This window comes from Tiliqua scincoides, chromosome 5 (genome assembly GCF_035046505.1).
Source record: "Tiliqua scincoides isolate rTilSci1 chromosome 5, rTilSci1.hap2, whole genome shotgun sequence".
In the NCBI taxonomy this organism is placed as follows: Eukaryota; Metazoa; Chordata; class Lepidosauria; order Squamata; family Scincidae; genus Tiliqua; species Tiliqua scincoides.
In genome coordinates, this window is record NC_089825.1 from 123,056,348 (window position 1) to 123,084,216 (window position 27,869).

The 27,869-nt window shown below is 46.9% G+C and overlaps 2 protein-coding genes across 2 annotated transcripts; one reads left to right on the forward strand and one right to left on the reverse strand.

The window, feature by feature from the left end:
• Nucleotides 1-886: 886 nt before the first annotated feature.
• HIRIP3 (HIRA interacting protein 3) lies at nucleotides 887-15,845 on the reverse strand. The gene is made up of 7 exons (XM_066628672.1): nucleotides 15,752-15,845; nucleotides 14,434-14,554; nucleotides 14,118-14,274; nucleotides 7,119-8,590; nucleotides 5,470-5,641; nucleotides 2,630-2,728; nucleotides 887-1,664 (listed from the first exon to the last, which is right to left on the reverse strand). Exons 1-7 carry the CDS (start codon nucleotides 15,826-15,828, stop codon nucleotides 1,519-1,521), a joined length of 2,244 nt encoding a protein of 747 aa, XP_066484769.1. The 5' UTR covers nucleotides 15,829-15,845; the 3' UTR covers nucleotides 887-1,518.
• Nucleotides 15,846-16,440: 595 nt separating this feature from the next.
• On the forward strand, nucleotides 16,441-27,498 carry INO80E (INO80 complex subunit E). The gene is made up of 7 exons (XM_066628215.1): nucleotides 16,441-16,577; nucleotides 18,364-18,434; nucleotides 19,055-19,107; nucleotides 20,963-21,038; nucleotides 22,615-22,732; nucleotides 25,283-25,411; nucleotides 27,155-27,498. The coding sequence occupies exons 1-7, from the start codon at nucleotides 16,488-16,490 to the stop codon at nucleotides 27,356-27,358; spliced, it is 741 nt and encodes a 246-aa protein (XP_066484312.1). The 5' UTR covers nucleotides 16,441-16,487; the 3' UTR covers nucleotides 27,359-27,498.
• The last annotated feature ends 371 nt before the right edge of the window (nucleotides 27,499-27,869 follow it).

A 27,869-nucleotide genomic window follows, 5' to 3' on the forward strand; every position in this document is an offset into this window, starting at 1 on the left:
TTGATCAGTTGTTACTCTGGTCTTTTGCTAAAGGGGTTCTCGGTTAGCAGGACTGAGAGGCACCTTGTAGCAGTTTTCCAATGGGACTTTTCAGCAACTCAGAGGAGTAAATACTGGATTAAATGACACTAGCAGCCCAATCTGTAAGCACTGCATGTCATAAACTCCCTTCCTGAGTCTGCCAGTGTTATAGAGCCACTCAGTTTTGCGCCAGCACTCCAAGTAGCCCCATTGAGCACACTGAGGCACTACAAGCGGCACAGGAACAAATATTGCCTTTTCCTGAGATCTCCTGCCTGTTCATTTGCAGCCCTGGATGGGCCTGGCAGCCCTGCTGCATCAGCGGGATTGGGCTGTAAGGCAGCTTATTATACTAACCAGACACTGAAAGAAAGCTTGTTACTGTGCCAATAAATCTCAGTGTTACACTCAAATTATGCAGCTCCCCCTCCTTTAATATGCTCATTCCACCTACTGTATTGGGACTCCTGGCTTTGAGTTCTTGCAGCAATTATAAAGGAATTTTCTTTTGGCAGAAGAGAGAGGTTTGGGCTGAGGAGGACAATCAGAGGCCATTAAAGAAAGGAATGGAAGCCTTTTCCACATGTGGTTGGTACTAAATGGATGGAAGACCTATGCCATTGTGTTCATATATACTCTCCTCTTCCACAGGATCATCATGGCTGTAGCCACACAGACCACAGCAGTTCTGCTCCCTACACTATGGAACTGCTGCTCCATGAGAACTAGAAACTTACCATTTTACGATCAAACAGGAAATGAGATTTCCAGAACTCATGCCTGTCACTTGATTACAAAGTATAAGATGTGACTATGAAGATAAGTTCTGAGCAGGGGCGAGGATGCTACGAGAAAGGGCTCATACTAAAATTCAAAGATATTTTATTAAACAAATAAAACATTTGTCTTTTAAGGCATAAAATTGCCAAACACACAACATTTACAACGGAGTGCCAAATAACAAAGGTATAGCCATCATTTTCCACTTCAGTGAGCCCATTTCAGAACCAGATGCACTCACTTTCAGGATGTGGCAAAAGATGGAAAGGAAGAGTGATTGTTGCAGAAACTGAAATGAACATTTAACATGTGCCTCTCGTTCACACTCCCTCTTGTTCAGGAATGTTCACTCTTGGCAAGAAAGGTTGCATTTATACACAAATGCCCCTCCAAACCAGCAGCATGAACATTTATTTCGCTCCATGGAGCTTTTAATCCAGGCAGACATTTCATAGCTATGTACTTGTTAAATCTGAAGGAGCTGACTAAAGGTATTCACCTCTGGCTAGTAGGGGGACAAAACTTTGCCTGAAGCAAGGCATTTATGGCCACCTCAGGTCCATGATAAGTGAAACAATAAATACAAAAGGGTTATTAGCTTTTTAAGACTATGTGCTGCTGCAGCCCCCTGTAGGCCATGAGATTTCTCATCTCCAAGTCCAACCTAAGTTTCCTCTGAAAACTAAGGGAATGCTTCGCTTGCTTCCATCCCCAAACTCAGTTGCTTTCCCCATCCGAACTGATGACCCCTCGAAGGCGGGACCAGTCTGTGACAGGGCGGCAAATGGGTGACTCCTCTGAGGAACTGGGCGACTCCTGGGGCTTGCTGTAGAGACTCCAGACATTGCGGCGCCTTGGACGACCTGCAGAAAGGTAAGGGGCAGAAAGAAGAGCACTGCTTGAATAAAAGTTTTACAATGATGGGTCTCTCACGGAAACTTGCAGGCCTTTCCAAGCCAAGCCTACTTGATTTAGCCCTCCCCAGAAGTTGTCACATGCCTTCAAAGCAAACCCACTCTTGGTATCACTTGCTTATTCTAAGCCATACCCACACCCTTCCTGTCCCCCCCAATTCTATTTACGTCATTCTGTCCCTGCCCACCAGGATCACATACTCCCAAATGACAACTATCCTTCTTATGGTTAATCTCTGTGGCATGGCCCATGTTTCTGTACGAGATGATGAGGAAGGATAACCAACATAGCTAGAAGTTCGCTTCTAAACATTTGCAGGTTCCCCCACTTTGTGACCTCTTACACCAGGGTTTCTCAAACTTTGAGGGAGCTTTATTCAGTAAGTTCTTGCGGGGGAGGGGCTAGGGCAGCAACGCGATCCCCAGGATAGCGCCGCTACGGGGGGGGGGTGAGGGGGTGCTTGTGACTTACTTGGCATGGTGTAGGGCTGCATCAGGCTGCAGGAGGTGCGGGGAGCCCTGTGCAGCCTCCTCAGTGCTCCTTGAAGCTTGGAACCTGCAATAGAAGCGGGCGCAAAGCACTTCTGTTTTGCAGGAGGTGCTTTGCGCCTGTTTCTACTGCAGGTTCCAAGTCTCGGGGAGCACTGCAGAGGGCTGCGGAGGGCTGCGGAGGGCTCCCCGCACCTCCTGCAGCTTGATGCAGCCCTACACCATGCCAAGTAAGTCACAAGTACCTCCCCTTGCCCCCCCTTAGCGGTGTGATCATGGGGATTGCGCTGCTGCCTCCCTCCCCTTCCCCGCCCCTTAAAGGGACAGGGGAAGCGTTACATGAACTGGTGGGTCGCGACCCACCAGTTTGAGAACCACTGTCTTACACCATTAGCCACCTCTGGCTCTTCCCACAATGCCTCTACCTTCTGTGGTGATAATGTTGCTGAGATCAAGGGAAGCCACCTCAGCTGCTTCTTCACGCTTCTGCTTCAGAGCTCTGCACTTGGCTAGAGATGGGGTCCCTGGAGAAAGAGAGGGAAAATGCAGGCTGGAAGTGAGGCTGGGACAAGTGCTCTCCAGAGACACAGAGATGGCTACAGTCTGAAATTGGTTGCCACCCAGTGCCTTTAACAACTGCATGACAGGCAGAAATGCAACAGGGGCAGCTCCTTCCTGGCATGCAGAAGCGATGAGGAGAAAAGTTGCCCCCCAATGGATTTCTGGATTTTCAAATTTTTTATTTTTTAAAGCAAGCATACATTACCCTTCAGTCTGCAGAAAACTCACAGCCCAATCCTGAGCTGTCTGGGGTGCGGGGCTGCAGCAGCGCCAAAAATGGCTGCCGATGCATCCTGTGTGCTCCAGGCAGCCCCAGCGGCTCCTTGGGAGAAGGGGACTTTCGTCCCCTTTCCCTGGGTAAAGTGAGCAGCCCCACAATGGGGCTACTTGATTCACCGCCAACCCAAAGTTCGGCGGTGAATCAAGAGCCTCCGTGTAGGGCAGCGAACCCAACAGAGAGGCTCTGGATCTGGTGGAGCTTTGCTCCAGCAGTCCTGCTTCCCTCTCGTCCCCGGAACGCCTCCTCCCTGCCTCCCCTCAAGCTTCCACTTACCTCTCCACTGCTTGGTGGTCCATGTGACTGCCAAGCAGCAGAGCTTCAGTGGCCGCCTGGCAGTAGCCCAGTGCTGGCCAGCGCTGGACTACCACCCAGTGGCATCACTAGGATTCGCATCACCCGGTGCGGGAGGCCTGCACATCACCCCATGCAGTGGGCGGGGCAACGCCCCAGGTGATGGGCGTGGTGATGTGCCATCGCCCCGCCCCCACTGGTTTTTTGGCTGTACCTTTTGTTAGAACACAGATATTTCAATGTGGCTTGTTTCACTGCATTCTGCATGAAATTACGCATTGATTGATATATAACATGATGGTATTATTCCTCCAAACTCTGGTTTTAGTGATTTTGAAAACTTGTAGAGTCTCTCTCTCTCTCTCACACACACACACACTCACACACACACACACCCCGTGTCAACTTACTAACACCTTATTGCAGCAGTTCTCAAACTTTTAGCACTGGGACACACTTTTTAGAATGACAATCTGTCCAGGACCCATTGGAAGTGATGTCATGGCCAGAAGAGACATCATCAAGCAAATTAAAATAAGTAATTATAATTAAATTAAAAGAAATAATTAAAAAAGGGGAAGCCAGTCCTGTTCCACCAAGTGAATCTACTCTGAAGTGAGTCCTATTGTGGTCAATGGGGCTTACTCTCAGGAAAGTGTGGGTAGGATTGTAGCCTGTGAGTCCAAGCCTATGCATGTCTACTCTGAATTAAGTCCCATAGCAGCTTACTCTGTAGTCTGCCTACAATAACAACCCCCCCCCAAAGAATCAGTGAGATTTCCAGCCCACCCAGTGCACAGTTTAAAGTTCTTCTATTTCAAGCATATCAAGATAAAGACCCACCTGGCTTTGCAAGTGCAAAATAAAAACTTTCCCCTTACCATTCAAGCCTCTTTTTTTGTCCTTTTTAGTGGGGGAGAGAGGCTGCCTTCTGGAACATATGTTGAGCTTCAGTTCCATTGGATCAGGACCATTCTGGTGTCCTCACATTCCCTTTTGCCTGGCCTGACCACCAGCCAAGGTTTGTTTGCCTACTCGCAAGTAAACACAACTGTAAGGCTGCTTCGCTTTCCATAGGGCTGGGAGGGAGGGACCTCCTTCTCCCTTTTGTGTTTTGGGGGCTGCATTCATTGGATCAGGACCATTCTGACGACCTTGGAGTCCTCTCAGCCTGCCCTGAGTCCTCTCAGTCCTTGCCTGCAGTAAGGCAAGTTTGCCTCACGAGTAAACACAGCCATGTGGCTTCGTTTCCGGTTCAATAGACGCAGCTGGGAGGGAGGCAGGGACCTCCTTCTCGTGTTTTTGGGGGCTGCATTCATTGGATCTGGACCATTGTGGTGCCATTGGATTCCTCTCAGCCTGCCCTTTCCGATGGACTATGGCAAGTACGCCTACTCACGAGTAAATGCACGATACAGCTCACTTTCACTTTCCATAGGGCTCCATGCATTTTTTCTTTCTGGTTTTTTGGCCATAACTTTTGAACAAAGGAGCTATTTCAATTCTGTTTTTTGCATTGCACTCTGCTGGACATTCCACATCCAACGATGTATGGCACGACATGGTAGCTCTAAAAGCCGTGAAGTTAGCACGTCACTCCCCAGGGTGCGTCACCCCCTGGCATGTCACCCGGTGCGGCCCGCACCCCCACACCTCCCAGCGACGCCAGTGCTACCACCAGTACTCGCCCGGTGCTAGGGCCTGCAAATGTGCCTGATAGCACATTTACAACAGTGCACACCGGCGGTAAGCCGGCGCACACTGTTCAGGATTGGGCCGTCAATCAACACCCAGTGAAATCTCTGAATTGGGGGCGAGAACTGAGCAGAGTTTCTAGTAGGTAACAGATCTCGGCATGTAGTAGATGCCTTTAGTCCTCCCCATGATTAGCACCAGCAGACAAATAATGCAAACTTGAAAATTGGCTGAGTGCAGAGTTTTTACAGGTTGGCTGAGGAATTCTTATCATTTGGAGTCAGAATATTGACACAGAACCTTGGATTTTGGAGGGAGAACCAGATTTAAGTAGTACTGCTTAGTTTTCTGTCCCTGTCTCTATCTCTCAGGTTCCCTGAAAGAAATCACCACCCACCTCATCCCAGTTTCTCCACAATTCTGTCACCATAAACATACCCTTCAGGCCAATGTTTTCCAGCTCCTTTTTTAATGCCTCCAATTGAGCTCTGCGGGAACGGCAACCTGCAAGCAGTTTCTTGTAATTCCTGTGCACCCCACACTCCCGGATATAGCGCTTTAACCGTTGAATTGAGGGGTGATCCTCGTTCTTCCCAGAATGCTCTCTGTCCTGCAGCAGTGGTGGGGAAGAGATGAAGGTTTTTTATGATGACTTGATTATAATCATATCCTGTTTTGCTTCCATCATGGAACTCAAGGTGACATACATCAGGTGCCTACATGTTCTATCACAGTGTTTCTCAACCAGTGGTACAGGCACCAGCCGTGGTTATTGAGGAGATGTCTGGTGGTACTCGCAGGATCCTGGACCTCTGCTGCCCAGTAACAAGACCAGAAACATGATGCAACAGCGGCAGGAGGCTCAGCTCACTGGGCCAAGCTCCAAAGCATGCTTTTCTGCATTCAAAAAAAGCTCTCCCATCCACCCTGAGCCTCTTCCTGGTGTCGCATCTGGCCTTCCAACTCAGAAGTAACTGGTGATGATGTCTTCCCTAGTTACTTCCAGTGGTACTTTGAATAGGTGGACCACATGAAATGGTATGGCAGAGGCCAAACCTTGACCAAACTGGTCTATCACCCAAGCAGTAAGGGCATTGTCACCCTTACTGTCAGCAGTAAGGGTGGGCTGGGACCCCTAATCCCCAGTTAGAGAACTGTCCACCACAGTATGCAACTCAGATGCCCATTAAAAGGATGTCATGTTTTCAAATAGCAATTTTTAGTTTCTCTCTCTCACACACACACCCACCTCCCCCACAGCATTCTTTATCAGGTGACAAAAACATCAGCAACTCAGCCACCATAACAACCTCTGCTACATCACACTGGCTGTTTGTCTAGCATTTTCATGTAGCCTTGAAACACTCCCATGTGTTGGGTGTGCCTGAAGAAGCCTTGGAAATACTTATGCAGCAGCCGAGCCTGCCAATTGCAGACTTCCCTTCCCACATCTCCTTCTTCACTGATGGGGAAGATTAGTGCTCTGTGGTCAGCCCTACAGCTGACCAGCTTTGCTCCGTGTGCGTTTTGCCTATGAGATGGATTGGGAGAGAAACAAAGACCAAGTAGCTTCAGAAATATGCTATGTATTTCACATGATCCATGTTGAACCAGCTCTAATTAGGTTCCTTCATAGCAGTTCAGTCGGAATCATGCAGTTAGACTGGCAAACACACACACACATTCTTAGAATACTCCAATTCTCACAAGCACTCCCAGCCATTCCTGAACACAGGAATCAGGTGAAGAAACCAGGCAATAGAAGGAGGGAGGTGAATGCAGAGGAAGACACTATTTTTGTCATCCACACTTACTTAGGCTTAGTTACGGTGTAGTCTGGCAATTAGGCCAAAGGCTTCATGGAATAAGGTGGCTTTTGAGGAAGAATTTAAAGGAAACAAAAGAGGTGGCATTAGAGAGGCACGTAACAAACGTCAGGCTAGTTGGGCAGGCTGAATTTATGCTAGATCATTATTTTTCAGAAATATGGAAGATCTGAGTAAACATACAAAACTTGACTTGGGATGAGTGCTGTGAATGAGTGCAAACCAGATATTTAAGACTTCCACCAGCTCACTCCACCTTACCTTTCCTCGATGCCGCTGTTTAGAATGGGAGTTCTCTTCTGAGCTGGAGCCTCCCTTCTCCTCATCCGATTCATTCTCCGACGCTTCCTTGCTATTCCTTCTCCTTCGGGGCTTTGGCGTTCCTTTCTTCTGCTGACCTTTGTGTTTCTTCTTTCCCTCCAATTCACTCCCAGAATCTACCTCCGATTCCATTTCACTGACGCTCTCTTTCCAGGATTTTGTTCTTCCTTTACTTTTTGACTTCTCACCTTCACTCCCAGACACATCTTTGCTCCGCTGTCTTATCATTCTTTTCTTTCGTCGATCTCCAACTTCACTTTTTTCGGACCCAGATTCGTTACTACTTACAGGGGCCTGATGGGTCTTGCTTTCACCCTTTCTCTCCTCGCCTGCCTCACTCTGTGATTCATCTCCCTCACTGCTGAATGTCACAATTCCCTCCTTTTTGTGGCGCAAGCCCTTGCTCTCGTCAGTGTCCCCTTCTGTTTCATCACTGCTGCTCACGCTTCTCTTGGGCTTATGCCTCCCTTGCTGCTTTTCAGGATTACAGTGTTTCTTACAGTCGCCCTGCTCTCCCTCCAGTTCCTTCCTACTCACATTCTTCCTCTGTGTCTTTGCCATTCCTCCTTTTCCAATCTGCCTCTCAGGCTCCTCTTCATCCTCTGAATTACTCTCCAACCTATGGCCCTGCTTCCCTTCACCTGCTCTCCTTGTTTCGGCTTTGGGCACTTTCTTCCTCATCCGGCTGTCTTCAGGGTTATCTGAATTGCTCTCCAATTCCTCTACTTTTACGCTTTTCCTTCCCTGTTTATTGCTGGTTACCTTTCTCCTCAACCTGTTCTCCTCCTCCAAGTCATCTTCCAATTCTTCCCAGCTCTCACTCTCCTCTTGAACCTTCCGAGTTCTTTCTCTAGTCCTGATTTCAGCCTTCTGACTGCCATCCTCTTCCTTCTCTTCTTCATCACGCCAATCAACAGTTCTCTTTGCATGCATTTTCCCCACCTGAAGTCTCTCATTTTCTTCTTCTGACTCACTCTCCTTTCTTCTCCTCTCCTCATTCATTTTGCTGTTCCTTCTTTTGCCTAGCCTGCCAGTCCACTTCTGTTGTTTACTGAATGCTCTCTTTTTCTGAAGCTTACAGTCTTTTAGCTCTGGTTCTACATCAGACTCTGTTCTTTGGCCCTCTTCTTCAAGATCACTCCCTTGCCCTTCTTTGATATCCTCGGACTCACTCTCTGATCTACCCCTCTGTCTCCTACTCTGATGCTCCTGGGTTGCTTTTCTTCCCCCTGCCTCTCTGCTTTTCTTCTTTGCACTTTGTCTGCTGCTCCGAGAGCCATCACTGTGATCTTCAGAGTCTCCAGAGTCTCCTTGGTCATGGGCACCTGGAAATTTCCCTGCAGGCCTTGGACGACGATAGACTGGCATTTTCTTGGAATCAATTCCAGAATCTTGTTCATCTGAGCTAACTTCTGCAAGATAAAACAAAAAGAGAAAAAGATGACACCTCCTGGGATGGGGCAGGTGTTGGTTTACCAGCTCTGTAACTCAACACTCATCTGGTTACCTGTGGCAAACAACAGTTGTTCTCAGGTAACCAGAGTACCATCATAATGGCTGCTGGAATCAAGAAATGCACGTAGCCTCCACAGTACTGCCCTGCAACACAGAACAGCACTGTGAAGACTGGACTTCATTTCCGTTTCAATCAAGTGCACAAACAAGACAGGGGCGCTATTGATTACAAGACCTGCAATCCAGGTGACATACTGTCAGTCTGTTCTAGAGGGGTTGCACTCCCTTTGAAGGAAGAGGTTCACAGTTTGGCAGTGCCCCTGGGCACACCTTTTTGCCTGGTTGCCCAGGTGTTGACTGTGGCCCTGGGTACTTTTGTCAGCTTTGGCTGGAGCACCAACCGTGTCCTTTTCTGGATCAGACTTGGTTATCCATGAACTGGATGTATCATGTTTGGATTACTGTACAGCATTCTATGTGGGACTGCCTTTGAAGACCATGGGGAAACTTCATCTAGTGCCAAGTGTTGCTGCTTGTATGCTGAGTACTTTGAGGCATGGTGAGTGCATCAGACCTCTGTTTCATCAGCTGAATTGGCCAGCCCATATCTGGTTGTTTTGCCATACACTGATTTTTACTTTTAAAAGATCTAACCAGCTTGGAACCAGAATATCTGAAGGATTGCCTCCTCCCCACTGTATGGAATCACCTGTCTCTTCAGATCAACCAATGGTGACACATGAAAGCGGTAGTGTAGTGGCACCCAGTTTGTGCAATGTTGTGACCCAGGAAGTGAGGATTTGACACTGTTCTCGGAAAGGCTGAAGACTTCTTTCCTTCATTTAGCTTTTGGGACTTGAGTTTTTTTGTCTAACGGATATGCTGCTCTAATATTTTTTATTAATGATATTGTTCTGGTACTTTTTTTGGGGAGAGGCAGGATTTGGTTGGCACTGTTTATCATTCTTTGCTGGGTTGTGTTATGATTTGTTTTCTATATGTTGTTAACAACCATGAGTGCCTCTCTCCTGGGAGGTGAAAAGCAGGATATAAATATCTTAAATTAAATACATTGGCTGATTCTCTCTTCTGTATATTCTTTTTTTATTCGAAGGGTTGCCCTTCCCTTTTGAACCTGCCTATGACCAGTTCTGTGTCAGGGTACTCCTCTAGGCACCCCTGTCCTTGAAGGCAAGGAAGGTGATGCCCAAGTTAAGGAAGACCCTTGCCAGGCAGGTAGTTCACCTGGCACCAGCTCTTCGATGGTTCAGAAATGTAAAGTGTTTTCATTCTGCATGGTAGTGGTTTTTTAGTGGTTATTGCTTTTAACACTGTTTTACTGCCAGGTTCCTGTCATTTTACATGATGATATTTCAAAACATCTTCATCTATCTTTTTCAGAAAGTGTTTTATTGTTGGTTTTGCTATTGTCTTGAATTGATTTGTAGATGCTTTATTGAAAAAACCAGTATAGAAACATTTTATGAGAATAAAATAAATATACACTTATTCATTCTAATATTTATTTAAAATATTTATATCCTGTCTTTCCTCTCTTGACAGCGAGGCATTCAAGGCAGCCAATGAAATATGAACACAATACAAAATAAATTTCTACTCAGTTAAAGAAAATGCATTCCCACCATAAGATCAACATTAACCATAAATAAATAACAAGAGAAAAAAAAGTAAACCATAAAATACCACCAGAAAACCAGAGAACATCTCTTACAAAGAGCTTAGGCAAATAAGGTAGGTTTAAGTAATGAACTCAGTAATGTGGGCATTGGCGCCTCTTGGGAGAGAGTTCTACTATCTCTGGTTGCCAGAGTCATGGATCAGCCACGAGTTGGTGCCAGCTGCAGCATCTGCATGGCACTGTAAAATGCAGGTGGGAGAACAGCAAGTGTGACAACAAACATGGCCTGCATGGAGAATAGTACCTCAGGAAGAAGACAAGGCAAATTCTCCCAGGCATACCAACTTTCCATGAGCAGGGATCTTTTCATAAAGGGGAACATTTATTATTTTTAATTAATGACAACAATTACTACCACTACTCCTTTCTGGGAACCCACTGGAAGTAACTTACAAAATTAACCATGAATTATGGTGACACAACCCCTAGAAAGGACTGTACTTCTTGTGAGTCTAGATCGGTTTTTACTCAATAATCTATTTAAGGTAGTGGTTCGCAACCTTTAGGCGCCTGTGGACCACTGAGGCAAACATTGGAATTGTCATGGATCACGTGCAACCCCTTCCATCCCCACCACTCAAAAAAAATACAATTCAACTTGGTAGCCCATGGGGGAGTGCTCAGCGAGACACTGAAATGCCAGCTGCAGGGGGTTCATTCTCTGCCCTCTCTGGTGGTCCATGGATAAGCATCTCGTGGAGTGAGTGTTCCTCTACAAACTATCAGAAAGGATGAAGAATGGACCCTCCTGCAGCTGACACTTTAGCAAGCATTGGACCACCAGAGAGGGCAGAGAATGGACTACCTGCAGACGCAGCTGACACTTCAGTGGTCCATGAGGAAGCACTCACTTGGTGAGACACTGGAAGTGATCAAAGGTGATCACTCTTTTTCCTGAGACCTTGGGGACCACTTCTCAGGGTCTCACGGACCACTTGTGGTCCCTGGACCACAGGTTGGGAGCCACTGATTTAAGGTTAGCGTTTCCATGAATTAAAGATGTTAAAATTATTATTTTTCCTGGCTTTTAATCATCAATGAATTAAATAAAATTTCATATAAAATATATAAATTACATATACTGATCATAGACTTTCAGTTAGATTTTTTTATGAGGCTCCCAAAGTACAGGGGCAATTTTTATTAAAGACAGATAACTCTTTATTAAAAGGATTTTAGAAAAGGTATTGATTATTCTTAAAAGAAAAGGTCATTTTTCCTTGTTGGCAAACATTATTATTATTTAATTGGCAAAGTAAGAACATGATTATAAATCCTAAAGTATACAGATCCAATCTACACAATCCCTTGCATGGATCATTACCCTTCTCTAAACCAATGCCCCAGCAATACAACTTTTTTTTTTTAAGATGGGGAGAGAAAAGAGTGTGGATGTTATTTTAAATGTGTATTTCACCAAATGTGGGAATTTGAAACACATCAGAGGCAACCTGACTTTAAAAAGACACTGATTTCAGCTGACTGCTGTTTATCTCAGTTGCCTGAGCTATTCTCAGAAGCAACGCAACGTGAGTTTTGTTCTGAAAGACAATCTATCTGCAATCTTTGAGTACAAATCATCCTCTCTTTTGTAATAAATTAGAAAGCAAGGTCATCCAATGAAAATGAGTTGCTGTCCATTCAGGACAGACAGATACACTTCATCACATAATGCAGAATGGCCTCATAGGAGAATAAAACTCACCAAAGTCACACAGGAACCAAGTGTGGCATCCTAGAATGAATTTTATTTATTAAACTGATATCCCTTCCTTTCTCCAAGCAGCTCATGTTTCTCCTCTGATCCATTTTATCTTCATAACAAACCTCTCAGGTAGTCACACTCTTTCAGCCCAAGTTGACCTTGTGACTTCATCACTAAGGGTGAACTTTGGTGTCCCCATCCCAACATCCTGATCACTCTACAGCACTGGTTCCCAACCTGTGGTCCGTGAGACCCTGAGAAGTGGTCTGCAAAGCCTCAGGAAAAAAAAAAAGATTGCCTTTGATCACTTCCAGTGTGCTTCCCCATGGACCACCAGAGAGGGCGAAGAAAGAACTGTCCACTGTCAGCAACAAAAGCAGCAACCCACAAATCTTCACTATAAATAATACATCTAATAAATCTCTCATTATTACAAATTTAATTGTATTTTTTTGTGTGAAGGGCTGGGGGTTGCACGCAGGGCCGATGAGAGGGGGTATAGAGGATAAATTGTACCTGTGTCCAGGATCAAAAAGTAGATGCCAGAAATTCCCTGGAATCTTATTTTTCAATCTCACCAGGGCTTCCTGCCCATGTGAGATGCTGGGTGCATGGTGGCTGTGGCTGCCACAAGTGTATGTGCTGGGCCAAGGAAGGCATAAATGTCACTCCTTAGCAGTGTCAAATTTGGGAGAAAACTGGCCTGTGGATCTGCTTACTACGGAGGAGTGTATCAAGGACACAACTGTCCTTGATACACTCAAGGACAGCTACTGCAGAAGTGGTTTGGGAGGTGGACTTAGACCTGGAAGATCCAGGTTCAAATTCCCTCTCAACCATGAAGCTTCCTGGGTGACCTTGGGCCAGTCACTTTCTTTCAGCCTCACCTACCTCACAGGGTTGTTGTGAGGACAAAAGGAGGGGAGCAGCTGTGTACATTGCCCTGAGCTCTTTGGAGGAAGGGCGGTATAAAAAAATGTGAAAAATAAATAAAATAATAAGTACATTTTGGCCCAAATCCTAACCAACTTTCCAGCACTGGCATATGGGTTGTGTGCTGCATCCTGCAGTTGGGTGGCATTCATGGAGGAATGTTTGTTCCCTTACCTTGGAGCTGCATTGCTCTTATGTCAGTGCTGGAAAGCGGGTTAGGATTGTGCCCTTTGATTCACACAGGACACTTTCTATTCTAGGGTGAGCCTAAATATGATGATCTAACCATCTGCAATGATTTTCTATATTTAAAATTTTTTATAGAGATTTAGGAGTATAGTTGGTTTTCTGTATTATTGTATCTAGCTACCTACACTGTGTGCGCAGGTAGACCTGGGCTCCACATTGGGAAGCACAGTAGATCAGGGCTCCAAAGACTCTTCCTGCTGTTCAACCCTCCCCCTGCCCTGTTTTTCCCTCTTCCCACCCCTGTTGCCACCCTCCCTAACTCTGTTTCACACCCTCCCCTTCCTCTTTGGGAAGGGGCCCAAAAGAAACATTGTACCCCTGATAAAATTCCTCTTGGAGGTCCTGGTTGCATGTGGTCCTCACCAGTTCCAATTTTCGTCTCAGTGGTCCACGGGCTCCTAAAGGTTGGGAACCACTGCTCTACAGTAATGCCTTTGTAATTTATATAGGTGACGGTATTCAAATTTTCTTGGAATTCCACATTTTTAAAAAATTGAGTCCTCAATCCACTGATCCATCTAGCTCAGTATGATCAACTCCCTACATTCTGTGCCAAGCAAGCAGACACAGCCCTCCTATCCTTAGTCAAAGATGCCAGTGATTTAACCATGTCTTTCTGCATACAAAGCAGATGCTCCAACACAGAGCGAGGACTTCTGTCAGTGCACTAAACACTCCCTCTGAGCTATACATTGCAAGGGAAGACTGGTAATGGCAACAGGACACCGGTTGTGGTGGTGTTGGTGGGGGGGAGGCCATCTTTCAGGAAAGTTTCTCCACTATTTGGAGATAAAATTGGAAGCCAGCCTTATGACAAGATATTTCCTCCATGCCAGAGGGAAAACAACCTCAGAGAACATTTCAACAATGTGTGCCAATCTACAGCTGCACCGCTTACCATGCTCCTTCCCAGTCCGTTGCTTCTTCTGCTCCTGGCTGCTTTTGGCCTCATCGCCAGAGGTATCAGAAGTGCAGAGGTGTCTCTTTTGGCCCCCAGATCTGATAGGAGTTTGTAATTCAGTCAATAACTCTTTACTGCTGGGAGGATCATCAACCTGTGATACAGTAAAAAAAAAATAATAATGAAGGTTTCTCCACTGTAACAGTTCAGATTTATTTCCCGCTCTCAGATGGAACAAGGGGCCCAAGCTCTCCTCCCAGAGGTTTCCAGTTTGCTCCGCAAGGAAAAGATCCCCACTTGGACTTCTATGAACCTGCATCTGGACGAGTTCTTTCTCCACCAGCTGTTTCAGTTTTTCCTTTTCCTCTTTGGTTAGAGTCTCCTGCCCAACATGGGCAAGATATTTCTTCCGGACAATGGCATGGGTGAGAATACTGCAAGAGAAAGCGATTGGGAGATCGGTTAGCTCTTTGTCCCTTACTGAATGGTTATACCACTAATGGCCCAATCCTATCCAACTTTCCAGCACCGCTGCAGCCATGACAATAGGTGCGCACTGCATCCTATGCTGAAGAGACAGTCAGGGACACCTCCTCAAGGTAAGGGAATTTTGTTCCCTTACTTCGGGACTGCATTGCAGCTGCATTGGTGCTGGACAGTTGGATAGGATTGGGCCCTCAATCGTAAATGCCAAGGTGAGTACATAAGCCAAGACACAGGTGCTGCACTGTGACCAGTGATGTAGCTAGCCATGCTAGAGCCTGGGGCAAAGTTAAAAATGATGCCCCCCCATGTCACACCTGGAAGTGATGTCACTTCCAGGTGTCACACTTGCATTTTTTTTTAAATTGAAAAAAATAAAAAAGTGGCCTCCCTGACCCACTCCCCTCTTGCTTGCCTCCCCCCAGGACTGTGAGCATCGACTGGAATCGCTAGCCACTCACTCCCCTTGTTCCGCTGTCTCCTCCCACCCCAGCACGCCTGGTCTCCCCCAAGCAAGGGGAGCAAGCGGCCGGAGACTGCAATCCCCACTGCCCCCTTGCAAAGAGTGCCAGTTTTCCCAGCAAACAGCGATCGCAAGGGAATTGCGTGGGTGGGTGGGTGGTCAGACTGTCGCAGCCTGCAGCTCAGTGCAATTGCTACCCTGCACCCCCTCTTAGCTACGCCACCGATTGTGACCATAAGTGGGGGTTGAAGTAAGCCCAGCATTACTGCCCATCAACCTCCTGTTACCCACCTAGAAAGGCAGTGCTGCACTTAATTTCTAAGAGCAGGAAGCCCAGGTGCCAGGGTTAAACCCTGCCTGGGACGTCACACCCAAAAGGCCCCCCACTGCAATTCCTGGTGTGAGTGGCTGGTGGTGTGGCTTTTCTCCAGCACAGAAGCCAGAGCAGGCTACCATTCCTGTCCCACCCACACCCCAACTGCAAGTATTGTGGGCTGCAAAAGATCTATTGATCCTAAGTATTGATCTGAAATAGATCTGAAGTGATGGTGCAGGGGACCCAGGAGTCCTGGCCCACAGCACTTCCTCCCCCCCAGCTAGCAGGGGGAGCCAAGGAGTCACCAGCCCCTGCCCTGCCCTGCCCTGCCCTGCCCTGCCCAGCCATCACACCTCCCTCCCATCACACCTGAGATCAGGACTGCCCTGGAAGAGGCCCCTGACAAAGTCCTGCATATCCTGCTCCCCTCCAACAGTCTCAGCCATCCTTTCTTCCCGCCAACTGGCTCCTTCAGGCCAACATAGTCCACCTCAGTGAAAGGCCTTATGGGAAATGTAGTCCAAAAGTGCCCGTCACGTTGCCACGCCCTGCGTGATGGGAGATGAAGTCCTTTAGCGGTTGGGAGCCACCAGTGGGAGAGGCAGTCCGCCTTCCCTCCGGGTCCTAAAGGGAGCCTTTTTCTTCTTCCTCGGAGAAGTGCTTGGTAGTTTTATTGGTGCTTCAGGATAAACTAGGAGTTGTTTCTGTGGGTGTCCCAAAGTCCCCCCCCCCCAGTGCAAATGGTCTGAAAATAATGGCATTAATTGAATCAGGCGGTCTTTCAATTGCTCTTTCCTTCTTTTAAGGCTGAAATGCTATCCCCGCTTTCCTGGGAGTAAGCCCCATTGAAAACAATGGACTTCCCTCTGAGTACCTGTGCACAGACCTTAACGACCCCCAAAGCGACTTAAGCCATGTCTGCCCAACGTTGCATAAATGCAACAGGGACCAAATGTGGGCCGGGCAGAAATGGGTTAAATGCCCGTCCTCTGCCGAGGCATGCTGGGAGTCGTAGTTCTCGTGCCCCCAGCCTCCCTCCTTCGCGAGGCATGCTGGTGGCTGTAGTCCTGGTGGCTGCTTGCCTAAGTTGCTCCCTGAGCTGGGCATGAACGGGGCAGGGGAGCCTGATCCCAGTGGAGGGGGCTACAAGAGGCGCTACAGGGCCCTGAAGAGGAGGCTCAAGTTCCTGATCTATGTAAGGGGAGGGGGTGGGGAGGTTTGGGGAGCCAGGAGGGCTGGGCTGGGCTGGGCTGCCCTGGGGGGAGGACACCTGGGGAGGAGGGAGCCCTTGGGGGGGGCATCATGCCCTGGGGGGAGAGGTAGGGGGAGCTCTGGAAGGAAAGAGGGGTGGGAGTGTGCCTTGCTTCCCTTTCCACTCTTTCCCTCTCATGCAACACCAGCACCAGAGGACAGCCACTAAAATTGAGTGTCAGGAGAGTTTGGACAGACCAAAGGAGATATTTCTTTACCCAGCATGTGGTTAACATGTGGAACTCCTTGCCACAGGATGTGGTGATGTCATCTGGCCTCAGTGGTCAGTGGGAGTCTCTTTCTCTCTCATACAACACCAGAACCAGGGAACAGCCACAAAAACTGAGTGTCGGGAGAGTTAGGGCAGACAAAATATTTCTTTACCCAGCATGTGGTTAGTCTGTGGAACTCCTTGCCACAGGATGTGGTGATGGTGCCTGGCCAGAATACCTTTAAAAAGGGGGGCCGGACAAATTTCTGGAGAAAAAGTTCATCACAAGTTACAAGCCATGATGGGTATGTACCGTCTGAGATTATCTGGTTGCTCATCATGAGGCCCAGGTGGAAATTTTTTTTCTGTCATCTGAATTGGCCGTGGATGGCAGTTTTTTCACCTACCCCAGACTGGCGAGGGGGGGATGTTGTGTTCCATAGGATTCATGTGTTAAAACTTGTGTTTAATAAAGTGGCCCAAGTTGAACCCAAGTGCAGGCTGGTGTCTTCACTGGGAGGTATGAGGGTAAATACAATGCCAGAGGCAGGGAGTGGAAGCAAGATGCAAGTATCTTGTGTCCTCCATGAGGCATCTGGTGGGCCACTGTGAGATATAGGAAGCTGGACAAGATGGGCCCTGGGCCTGATCCAGCAGGGCTCCTCTTATGTTCTTACGATGCAGTCCTGGGGCTTACTCCCTAGTAAGTGAGCATGGGATTGCTGCCTGAGAGCCCAATCCTATGCATGCCTACTCAGAAGTCTTATTATAGTTAATGGGACTTATTCCCAGGTAGGTGTGGATAGGACTGCAGCCCAAATGTTTTATAAAAATCGGCTACACATGAGCAATGGGACTGATTTTAAAATTCTGGTTGAAATTGCTCAAAAACTAGACAGACTGGTGTTGCCAGGGGCATTAAGGCAAGGTTGAAGTGCCACTGCCTTCATCTGAACTGGCTGTCTTAAAAAATATATGTAGCTTTTCAGCTTTTTTTAAATCAAGCCAGTTGGGAGATGCATGTTAAAGTTCTGGTCAGAAAATGGAGAGTAAGGAGCCATTGTGCATTATAGCAGCTCTCTGGGCTGTGAATTAGGAGATCCCCAATTCAAATTCTACCTATTTGCTAGATAGGCAAGCCATTCTCTCTCTCCTAGTTCTTCCTATAGCATTGGGATGATTATGATACTGACCACCTTGCAAGGTTGTTCGAAGGAGTACAAAAAGACAACATGTGTGATCACTCCCACTATATAAATTCTTATTGGGAGAGGGGGACAGGACTGGCTCAAAAACATTTTGCCACCTGAAGCAAAGATGACACCCTCCTTCTCTGCCTCACGGTTAAAGAAATAATAATCAGTTAATGAACAGACAATATTATGCCCTGTAATGCCACCCAAATTCTGTTGCCTGAGGCAGCTGCCTCATTCTGCCTAGGAGTATGGCCGGCCTGGAACCCAGTGGCCTTGTGGGATGGCTCTTTGGCTCTTACAAAGTCTCTTTTGTCACTTCTTAGGAACAAGAATGTTTCCAAGAAGAGCTGAGAAAAGCACAAAGAAAACTCTTGAAAGTTTCACGGGATAAAAGGTGAAGTGGTTAGATGGGAAAAGGTTGGGGTGTGAAGTGGGGGCGGGGGGCTGGAGGGAGGCTCCTGGAATTATTTGTAGGTCTTGAGCTGGGAGAACTGAGATATCGGGATAGGATTGCCGTCTTTCCTGGCAGGGTTGCCGTATTCTTAACAGATGCATGATAGGAAGAAAATCAGTGAGACTTTTAGTGAACTGTTGCGTCTTATGCTAGAGAATACTGCACCTGTTAAATTTCTACCTGAAATGCTGCTGTTATGATGCCAGAGCCCTACTATAGAAATGGTGGCAACTCTATAATGAGGGAGCAGTATAGCTTAACTTGTGCTGGAGCTTTGCAGTGCTCAACTCAGAGTCTGTTTTTGATACCAGGGCAGATTCCTAGGCTCTACAAAGGATCTATCAAGAAAGATGCCTCAGAGTTTGTGCAGAGTGCTTTTCCTTGGCCACTGAGTAATTGTAGCCTTGCAGGCACATTTAGGATTAGTATACTGGGCTTCCGGTGTAGATGGCCCAACTGCCACGCAGGCTTGAGGCCACAAACGTTCTCTCCTTAGAAATTAAGCCCTGAATTGGAGTGGTTGTCGTCTCCCTCTGCTTCTACCCCTTTTCTCTCCTCAGTTTTCTACTTGATCGCCTGCTGCAATATGAGAATGTGGATGAAGAATCGTCAGGTAATCTGGGAATCAAATGTGGTGTGTCTGGGGAGATGTGTGGGGGATTACTCCCCCCCCCCCACAGTCTTGTATATGGAGATGTACCATGAAATGAAAGTGTGACAGTTGTAGCTGTTGGCCAGAACAGCACAGATTCAGACAGGAATAAAGCCATCAAATGAACATCCGTCAAACAAGGATAGAACCAGACCAACATCCCCAGGTCATCTTTTTAGTTGGAGTGGCCATCCAAGACTTTTACTTATTATATTTCTGTCTCACCCTCGGAGCGGCGTATGTGCTTCTTTCCCTTCCCTTTATATCCTCACAACAACCCTACGAGGTAGGTTTTGTGGAAAGATCATGGCTGACCCAAGGCAAGGCATAGCAAGCACCAGTGCAAATATCAATGCAATTCCCTGAACAAAATTTAGACCATTATCTTTCCCTGTGCAAAGGAGCAGCATCTCTAGGGAACTGAGGACTCAGTCCTTTCCAACTTTCCAGCACCAGGGCAGCCACAATGGAGTCCCAAGGTAAGGGAACAAATGTTCTTAATGTTCAAGGTAAGGGAACAAATGTTCAGAGGTGGCCTCTGCCCCTCCACCACAGGTTGCAACTCATGTCCCGTTGGCATGGCTGCATTGGCACTGGATAATTGGATAGGATTGGGCCATGACTATGCTGCTTTGGGGCTTGTGCCTTTTGAACAGTACTTACCCAAATTACAGGAAGATGGAGAAAGGGATGCTAGGAATTTCTGGTTTTATGTTATTTAGGCTGCAATCCTATACACACTTTTGTGGGAGTAAGCCCTATTGAAAACAATGGGACGCTTCTGAGGAGATATGTGTAGGATTGTGCTATTAATGTGCAGACTGATGTGAGCTGTCTTGAAGATATTTCTGTGTCTGGTGGCCTGTGATGAGTAAAAATTAGCTGGATCTACACATACATCAGAAGGAGATGAGATGGAAATGGAGTGGCAAACTCCTGAGATGGTAGAAAGTACCACTTAAGACCACAGTGGAAAATCAAATTTCTGAACACTTCTCTGTGTTTAAAATCTCCCTGCAGATAGAAAACTAGCACATTAGAAAGAGCCTAGTCTAGCTCTTAACCAGCTGCTGGTTTTCTGTTTGCAGGAGAATTTTAGCATTCAGAAATGTGATATGGGGTGCTGTCTGTTCTTTCACTTCATTCTGCTGTAGAGCAAGCTGTCGTCTCCTGGGGACAAGACTGGGAGGTGTTTTCAACCTTGATGGCAATTGTTTCTTCAGGCCGCCAATATAGTATGTCCTGACTTATTGTCAAACTGTGGTTAGAAGAAGGTGCTGTTTGCTGGCTTCAAATATTACAACATCATTACAATATTTGTTTTGCATCAGGTTAAGGAAGCAGCAAGTGTCCTTCTTTTGCAAGTGAAAGGGGGGGAACCATATGTTGCCAAGCTCATGCAACCATGGCTTCATTGTTGTTTAGCATTGGATTTGACACACACATGAACAATTATGTCAGGGCAATTTATACTTCATTTGGAATGCTGGTAGAATTCCTGATAGTTAAAGCCATTTTGAAGGACTGCATGCCCTCTTTGTAAGCTTTCAGTACAAACACCAAATGCAGCAAAGGATCAGATTGAGGGGCTTGAGAGTTGGGGAATCAGTGTAGTAGAGATGCACAGCCTCAGGGAGACTTTTCAAATTCCTGCTCAATCTTGATGCTTCGAGATAGCGTTAGTCAATATTTCTCATCCTAACCTACTTCACAGGGATATTGTGAGGAGGAGGAACACCCATTTTTATCATGTCCCCTGAGCCCCTTGGCAGATGGGTGGGATGCTGCACGGACTAATTATGATTTCCTGTTTCAGACTCAGAGGCAACAGCCTCATCTGACAACAGTGATGGAGAGATGCCCAAAGGGGCAGAGCCACAATCCCTAAAGAGGTAAGTGCATGAGGCTCAGGCTCCAAGAAGATAGGTAAGTGCCAGTGTCCCAGATGGCTGCCACTGACTACAGGCGAAGGGCTTCATTCCATTTGGTTGACTTCGCTTAGTGGATCGAGCCTTTTTGATTGGCCAGATTTCAGCTTGCTTTCAAAATGACCTCTTGATTACAAGGCAAGTAGGACCTTTTCTGTACCTATATGGCTTAGTAGTATGACCTTTTCTGATATGAGCCATTCACCCCAACATGGCGTCTTTTCTAGTGGCTGTTGCTCTGGTAGTAGTCCTTTGTAGTAGTAGTAGTAGTAGTAGTAGTAGTAACTTTATTGTCATTGTACTACACCACAACAAAATTTATGCACCTTTGAGATACCATAAATATATACTGCAATTCCAACAATCACACTCTACACACTCACCCACACATTCTATACAACATGCATCATAATATAAAAACAGTATAACAGACCATAATGCCCAGGAGCATGGTAACAACTATATCGCCTTATTCAACATAATTATGGCTGTGGGATAAAAACTGTTCAGGAGTGGTGTGGTGCGTGCTCTAATCTGTATCGTCTACCCGAAGGCAATGATGAGCTGGATGGAAGGGGTCTCTCAGAATACTCTGTGACTTCTTCAGACAGCAAGATGTATAGATGTTCTCCAAAGCTGGTAGATGAAGGCTGATGATGTGCTGCGCGATCTTAATAATTCTCTGCAGAGCTTTTTTTGTCCCCTGCAGAGCAATTTCCGTACCACACCAAGACATCATAGGTTAGGGCACTCTCAATGGCGCAACGATAGTAAGACACAAGCAGCTGCTGTGACAAATTTAACCTCCCAAGCTTCCTCAGAAAATATAACCGCTTTTGTGCCTTTTTTATCAACATGCTGGTGTTAATAGTCCATGAGAAGTCCTCTGTGATGTAAATACCTAGGAATTTGAAACTAGCAACCCTCTCCACCTCCTCAACATTTATGTATAATGGTGTGTGTTCATCCCTCTTTTTCTGAAAGTCAATTATAAGTTCTTTAGTTTTTTTGATGTTAAGTGAGAGATTATTTTCTTTGCACCACAATAACAACTCCTGTACCTCCTTCCTATAAGCAGACTCATCATTCCCGCTAACAAGCCCCACCACTGTAGTATCGTCTGCAAATTTTATAGTTTCATTGGAAACGTGTGATGGGGTACAATCATGTGTATACAGGGATTAGAGGAAGGGGCTCAGCACACAGCCTTGGGGAGCTCCTGTATTTAATATCAGAGTGGAGGACACGGAGCCATTTATTGATTTGTTTTGCTTTGTGAACCGCTTTGTGAACTACTTTTTTGTTGAAATACTTTTTTGTTGAAAAATACAGAAATATTTATTAATAATATTAATAACATGATGATCTGTTCCAAAAGCCATGATTATCTACTTTACTTATCCTACATTATAGGGCATATCCAACATGATTCTTGTGGTGCTGTGGGAAAAGCTTTAAAACAGCTTGTGCCCGGTGGTTTAGACAGCTTTGTGGTGTGCATTCATGTCAAATGTTTCTCCACAAATCTCTTTGTCCACAGAAAAAGAAGTCCCCAGCTTGGTGGTGCCTCATCTCCTTCGTCTTCAGGCCTTTCCCTCCAGCCAACTTCTGGATTTGGGCTCCCAGCTTCAGGGACACCATCCCCCTACTTGACCTCTGTGAGTAATTCCCTTCTTGTGTGTGTAAGAAGGCTGGTAGAATCGTTCGCCCAGATTGAACCTTGTGGTCAGTGCCTTCACATGCTACATACTAGAAAGGGATTTTTGAGAGTTACTTCCAATATCAGAAAAGGCTTTGCCAGACATTCACTGAGCTAACCACAACTTTAACATGACCGCCATAATTATGAGGCAGTGGTGCCCAGAATCAAAATGGCAGTGCAGATTCTCCACCCTAAACTCTCCATAGCCAGCTATGGGTAAGGGTCTTTTACAGCCTTCAAACAGTCATCCTTGTGTCTTAGTTAGAGCCGCCAGTTTTGATAAGAGGAAAAAAAAAAGCGAAACCAAAACCGACACAGGTAGGCCAATAAATGTAGTTGGGTCTTGCTGCCATGTCTGCTCTGTGCATAAGTATGTCTTATCCAAAGTACGTCCTTATCCAAATTGGCTGTCCTGATTTCAAGGGCAGAGCTGCCACTGGATGCCCTGGGCTGTCCTCCATTCTCTCTCCTTGAGCCTCCTTACCAGATCACCTCCATTTCGCCTCATTATTTTCTATCACAGCCCTTTGTTGTGGTTTGTGTAGACATAAAATAGGGCTTCTGTCTGTCTTGGCCAGAGTTGGTGTGATGTGTTGGGAAAATGCAAGGGATGATTCGGCTGTGCTTCTTTTTAAATGGCTGAATGAATGCTTGTGTGTTGCCTGTGTTTGTATAAGTGTTCACACATGTGGAGCAATGTGGTCTGATCTGTATGTTTGTGTAAATAGGTCTGGTTTTGTATGAGTGCATGCACGTGTGCACAATTGGCCTCCTCAAAGAAGAGAAGACTCGGGAGCCATTAGGCCTGGCCTTTGGACCCCACTCCCAGGCAACCTTCTTTGCATGCAAAATGTTCTAACCCTTGGCAACTTCAGGTAGCACTGGGAAAGACCCCTGCTTGAAACCCTGGAGAGCAGCTGGCAGTCAGTGTAGCCGGTACTGAGGAAGATGCACCAAGGATCTGACTCAGTAGAAGGCAACTTCCCATGATCAAGGTGTCGGAATTCCTTCCCTGCAAGAAAAGGCTACAAAGCATTTGGAGCGCTTTAGTTTAGAACAGACCCACCAGTTTGTGTAACGCTTCCCCCATCCCTTTAAGGGATGGAGGAAGGGGAGGAGGCAGTGACGAGATCCCCAGGATCGCGTCGCTATGGGGGGTGCGAGGGGGGTGCTTTGCACTTACTTCAAGAGGGCAGGGCTGCAGCAGGCTGCAGGAGGTGTGGGGAGCCCTGCACAGCCCTGCACAGCACTCCCCGAGGCTTGGAACCTTCACTGAAAGTGGGCGCAAAGCACTTCTGTTTTGCAGGAGTTGCTTTGCGCCCGCTTTTAGCAAACGTTCCAAGCCTCGGGGAGTGCTGTGCAAGGCTCCCCGCACCTTCTGCACCCTGCTGCAGCCCTGCCCTCTTGAAGTAAGTGCAAAGCACCCCCCTCGCCCCCCCCCTTAGTGACAGGATCCTGGGGATTGAGTCACTGCCCTAGCCCCTCCCCTGCAAGAACTTACTGAGGGGGTAAAGCTCCCTCAAAGTTGGAGAACCTCTGGTTTAGAAAATAAGATGACTAAGAGGAGATACAATAGAAGTTTATAAAACTGTTCATGTTGTGGAGAAAGTGGATAGAAAGAATCTTTTTCTCTCTCTTCCATAATGATTGAATTTGGGATCATCGAGTAAAATTGATTGGCAGTGTATTCAGAAAGGACAAAAGAAAGCACTTATTCGCACAGCCTGTAATGAACTCGGGAATATGCTGCCACTTGCGTTGTACTTATTGCCTTCAGCGTAGATGGATTAGACACATTCGTGGAGGAGGAGAAGTCTGTCAGTGGCTGTTAGTTATGGCTTTACGAAACCTTCATGTTCGGAGGCAGCATAGCTCTGAAAACCAGTTGCTGGGGGAGCAAATGACAGGAGAGGGCTGCTGCCTTCATGCCCTGCTTGGGGACATCCTGGAAACATCTGGTTTGCCAGTGTGCAAGGCTGACTCAAGATTTTCCATGCCAAATGCCACCCCTTACCTGGTGACATTCCGGCCTCTGCTCCCCTCACTCCCTAGATTGGAAAAGGAAATTGGGGACCCAGCAGAAGAGGAAGTGTGAATGAGAGGGGAGTGGTGGGCTAGAGAGTGCCTGACTTTCTCTTCCCGTCTGTTCCTTTTCTAAGCCAGGGAGTGGGAGGAGCAGCAGCAGTGGAGGTGAATGGAAGGATTGAGGTGGGTGTCCCCCTTTCAATCTGTTACTTGAGGCAACTATTTCAGTTGACCCCATGGATGGACCAGGCCTGCCAGTGTAGAGGAACAGGGCTAGATGGATGTTTGGTCTAATCCAGCAGGGATCTTCTTATGTTTTTGACTGTAGATGGTATTTGAATCTCTGCTCACGATTACAGGAACAGATCTAGAATGTATATGTGTGTGCTTTTAAAATTTTAATTCAAGACTCATATGCCCATCATTCATAGTTTGATTTCTTATTTCATCTTTTCCCTCCTACCATCCCTTTCCCACCCAGCTGGCCTCACCCCCTTATGCTCCCTTTCCCTCTGACTACTTGGCACTGGGGCCTGAACCTGGGGCACCCCAACCTGACACCAACGCTACTCGCTCTGCCCGGCGGCCCCCAAGGCCCCGCAAGCTCAAGGTACTATCAGGATGGGGATGGAGGGGGGAGTGACTCAGTTGATTGCTGGAGTTTCTGCATGTTGGAAGAGGATAGTGAGCTGAGGCCTGTAGGGTTGCTGAAATATGAATCTACAAAACGGAATGAAATGTGGGAGTACAGTTGAATTGGTCAAATATGTAATATTTGTACTGTAATATAAATATATATACTAAATTAGTGGTGATGCTTATGTCCTAAAAATATATCTCATTTAGTTGAACACAGCAGGGCTGTGTGTCCAAGGGAGTGTCTATGCTACAAATATTATTTCTACCCACTATACCAGCGGTTCTCAAGCTGGGGTGTCATGATGCCCCAACTAGAGAGCCTTGGCTTCTGCCCCCTTAAGGGGCACGGAGAGGGGAAGGCAGCAGCGCGATCCACTGGATTGCACTGCTTTGGAGGGGCACAGGGGCTTGCTGTCACTTACAAGAGCCTGCAGCAGCCTCCCAGGGGTGTGGGGAGCCTCTGCACCAGCCTCCGCAGGGCTCCCCACGCTGTGAAGACCCTCAAATTCATGATCGTGACCACTTCCAGTTTTGCATTTGTGAAACCAGAAGTGATTACGATCAAGGTTTTTACTGACTCGGCAGCATGGGCAGCCATGCGGAGGCTGGCGCAGGGGCTCCCTGCACCCCTGGGAGGCTGCTGCAGACCCTGGTGTCAGCAAGTCCCTGCGCCCCTCCAAAGTGGTACGATCCAGCAGATCATGTCACTACCCTCCTGCCCCCCCCGGCACAAACTCTCCCTGGCAATGATTTTCAATGGTTTTCTTCTTCTGACACACTGACCTCCATGGTATTTGCCTCTTCTGATGTCACTTCCAGCTTCTGGGAGACTTTTCTGGGTTCTGCGACTCTGTTTCTAGGGCAACTATCTGTAGTAACGAATTGTCAATCCTTCTTCCTCAGCTGGCGAAGGAAGAGGGACAGATAATTCGTTACTAGTATAGACAGTTGCTCTAGAAACAGAACTGCAGAACCCAGAAGTTTTTCAGTGGCTTTCAACTGCTGTGCTCCAAACACCCATGGCACACCTGTGGACCTTTTGCGGCATACCAATGTGCCATGGCACACCTGTTGATAATTGCTGTGCTATGCTATTGTAGCTCCACCCCAAGGAACCCTGGGAGTTGTAGTTTTAGGAATGTTATTGGAGAACCCTGCCTTTTCTCATCAAATGAAACAATTCTGGTGCTGTTCCAGTGAAATACACACATCCTATAAACAGAGTGCCATTGTATCAGTAAGAGATAAAGAAGAGATGGGGCACGCACAAAGCTTTGAAAAGCTTTGTCTTGCATGGGGCAAGACGAAAGGATGGGCAACTCTTGAATGGGGCTGAGTGCTCTGTACAATGTGGCAGACCCACCCCTTAAATTACTGGAAGATTCTCCTTTTCATTCTGACATCTCTTGGTATGTGCTGGTTTTTCTGCTGTAACTCTAGGAAGTTGCAGAAGAGAATTCGCTATATTATAGATTTGGGTGAGGCAAAACAGATATAGTACCACTCAAGTGGGGAGGGAAAGAATCTCACAAGTGAATATTCAAAACTGGTGATATTTCTATAGAGGGGTGGGGGAGGCTAGTAATGAAGCAAGCAGTTGTTTCTTTACAGGTGGGAAGGGAGAATGAAGGCAGGAGGAAGAGGAGGAGGCTTGATACAGCTTGGTGCCCTGTCCACCATTTATGTCTTCTTTTTTTCCTCTTCCCCACTGCAGCTCCCACTGCCCCCCACCTCCCACTCTGACTGTTCATCTGTAGTAGTGGGATTGCCCTTTCCTTCACCCCGTGGTGCCCCCAAGCTGCCACCGCCCACCATACTCAGCACAGTCCCCCATCAGATGTTCAGTGACACCGGGGAGGGAAGTGGCGAAGATCCCCTGGATGGCGACGATGAATTGGTCATCGACATTCCCGAGTGACGGCGTTACACCCTGTTCAAAGGACACAGGCCTTTCATCAGTATGCGTGGGGGGGGGTTGTGCCCCCAATTTTATTTTTGTTTACAGACTCCAAAAAACATGCAAATCAGTCAATAAATGGATTTTTTTGTATAAAAAAATTCCACGTTGCCATTTCTATACCCCCTTTCCGAAACCCCACTCCCAAGCTTCCCTCTTCTCCTAAACCCCATGAGCCCTTACATAGAAGAATTGCCCCATAACGAGGTCAGAGGTTTCTTGACTTGTTCCTGTCAGATTCCCTCTTTTACAAATCATTGTTTAGAAAGAAAAATCCATGTGGAGAAAAAAGAAAAAGCCCCTTTAGAAGGCAGCTTGAATCTTTTTACTTCAGGGGAAAAAAAATCCTTAAAAGACAGGAAAATCGAAAAAGTCCTTGAAATCTCCTGGGGGTGGAACAGTTAGATCTTCATAATAGGTAGGAAAGAGGGTTTTTTTCCCCACTGAACTTGTAACCATTTGAAGTGACTCT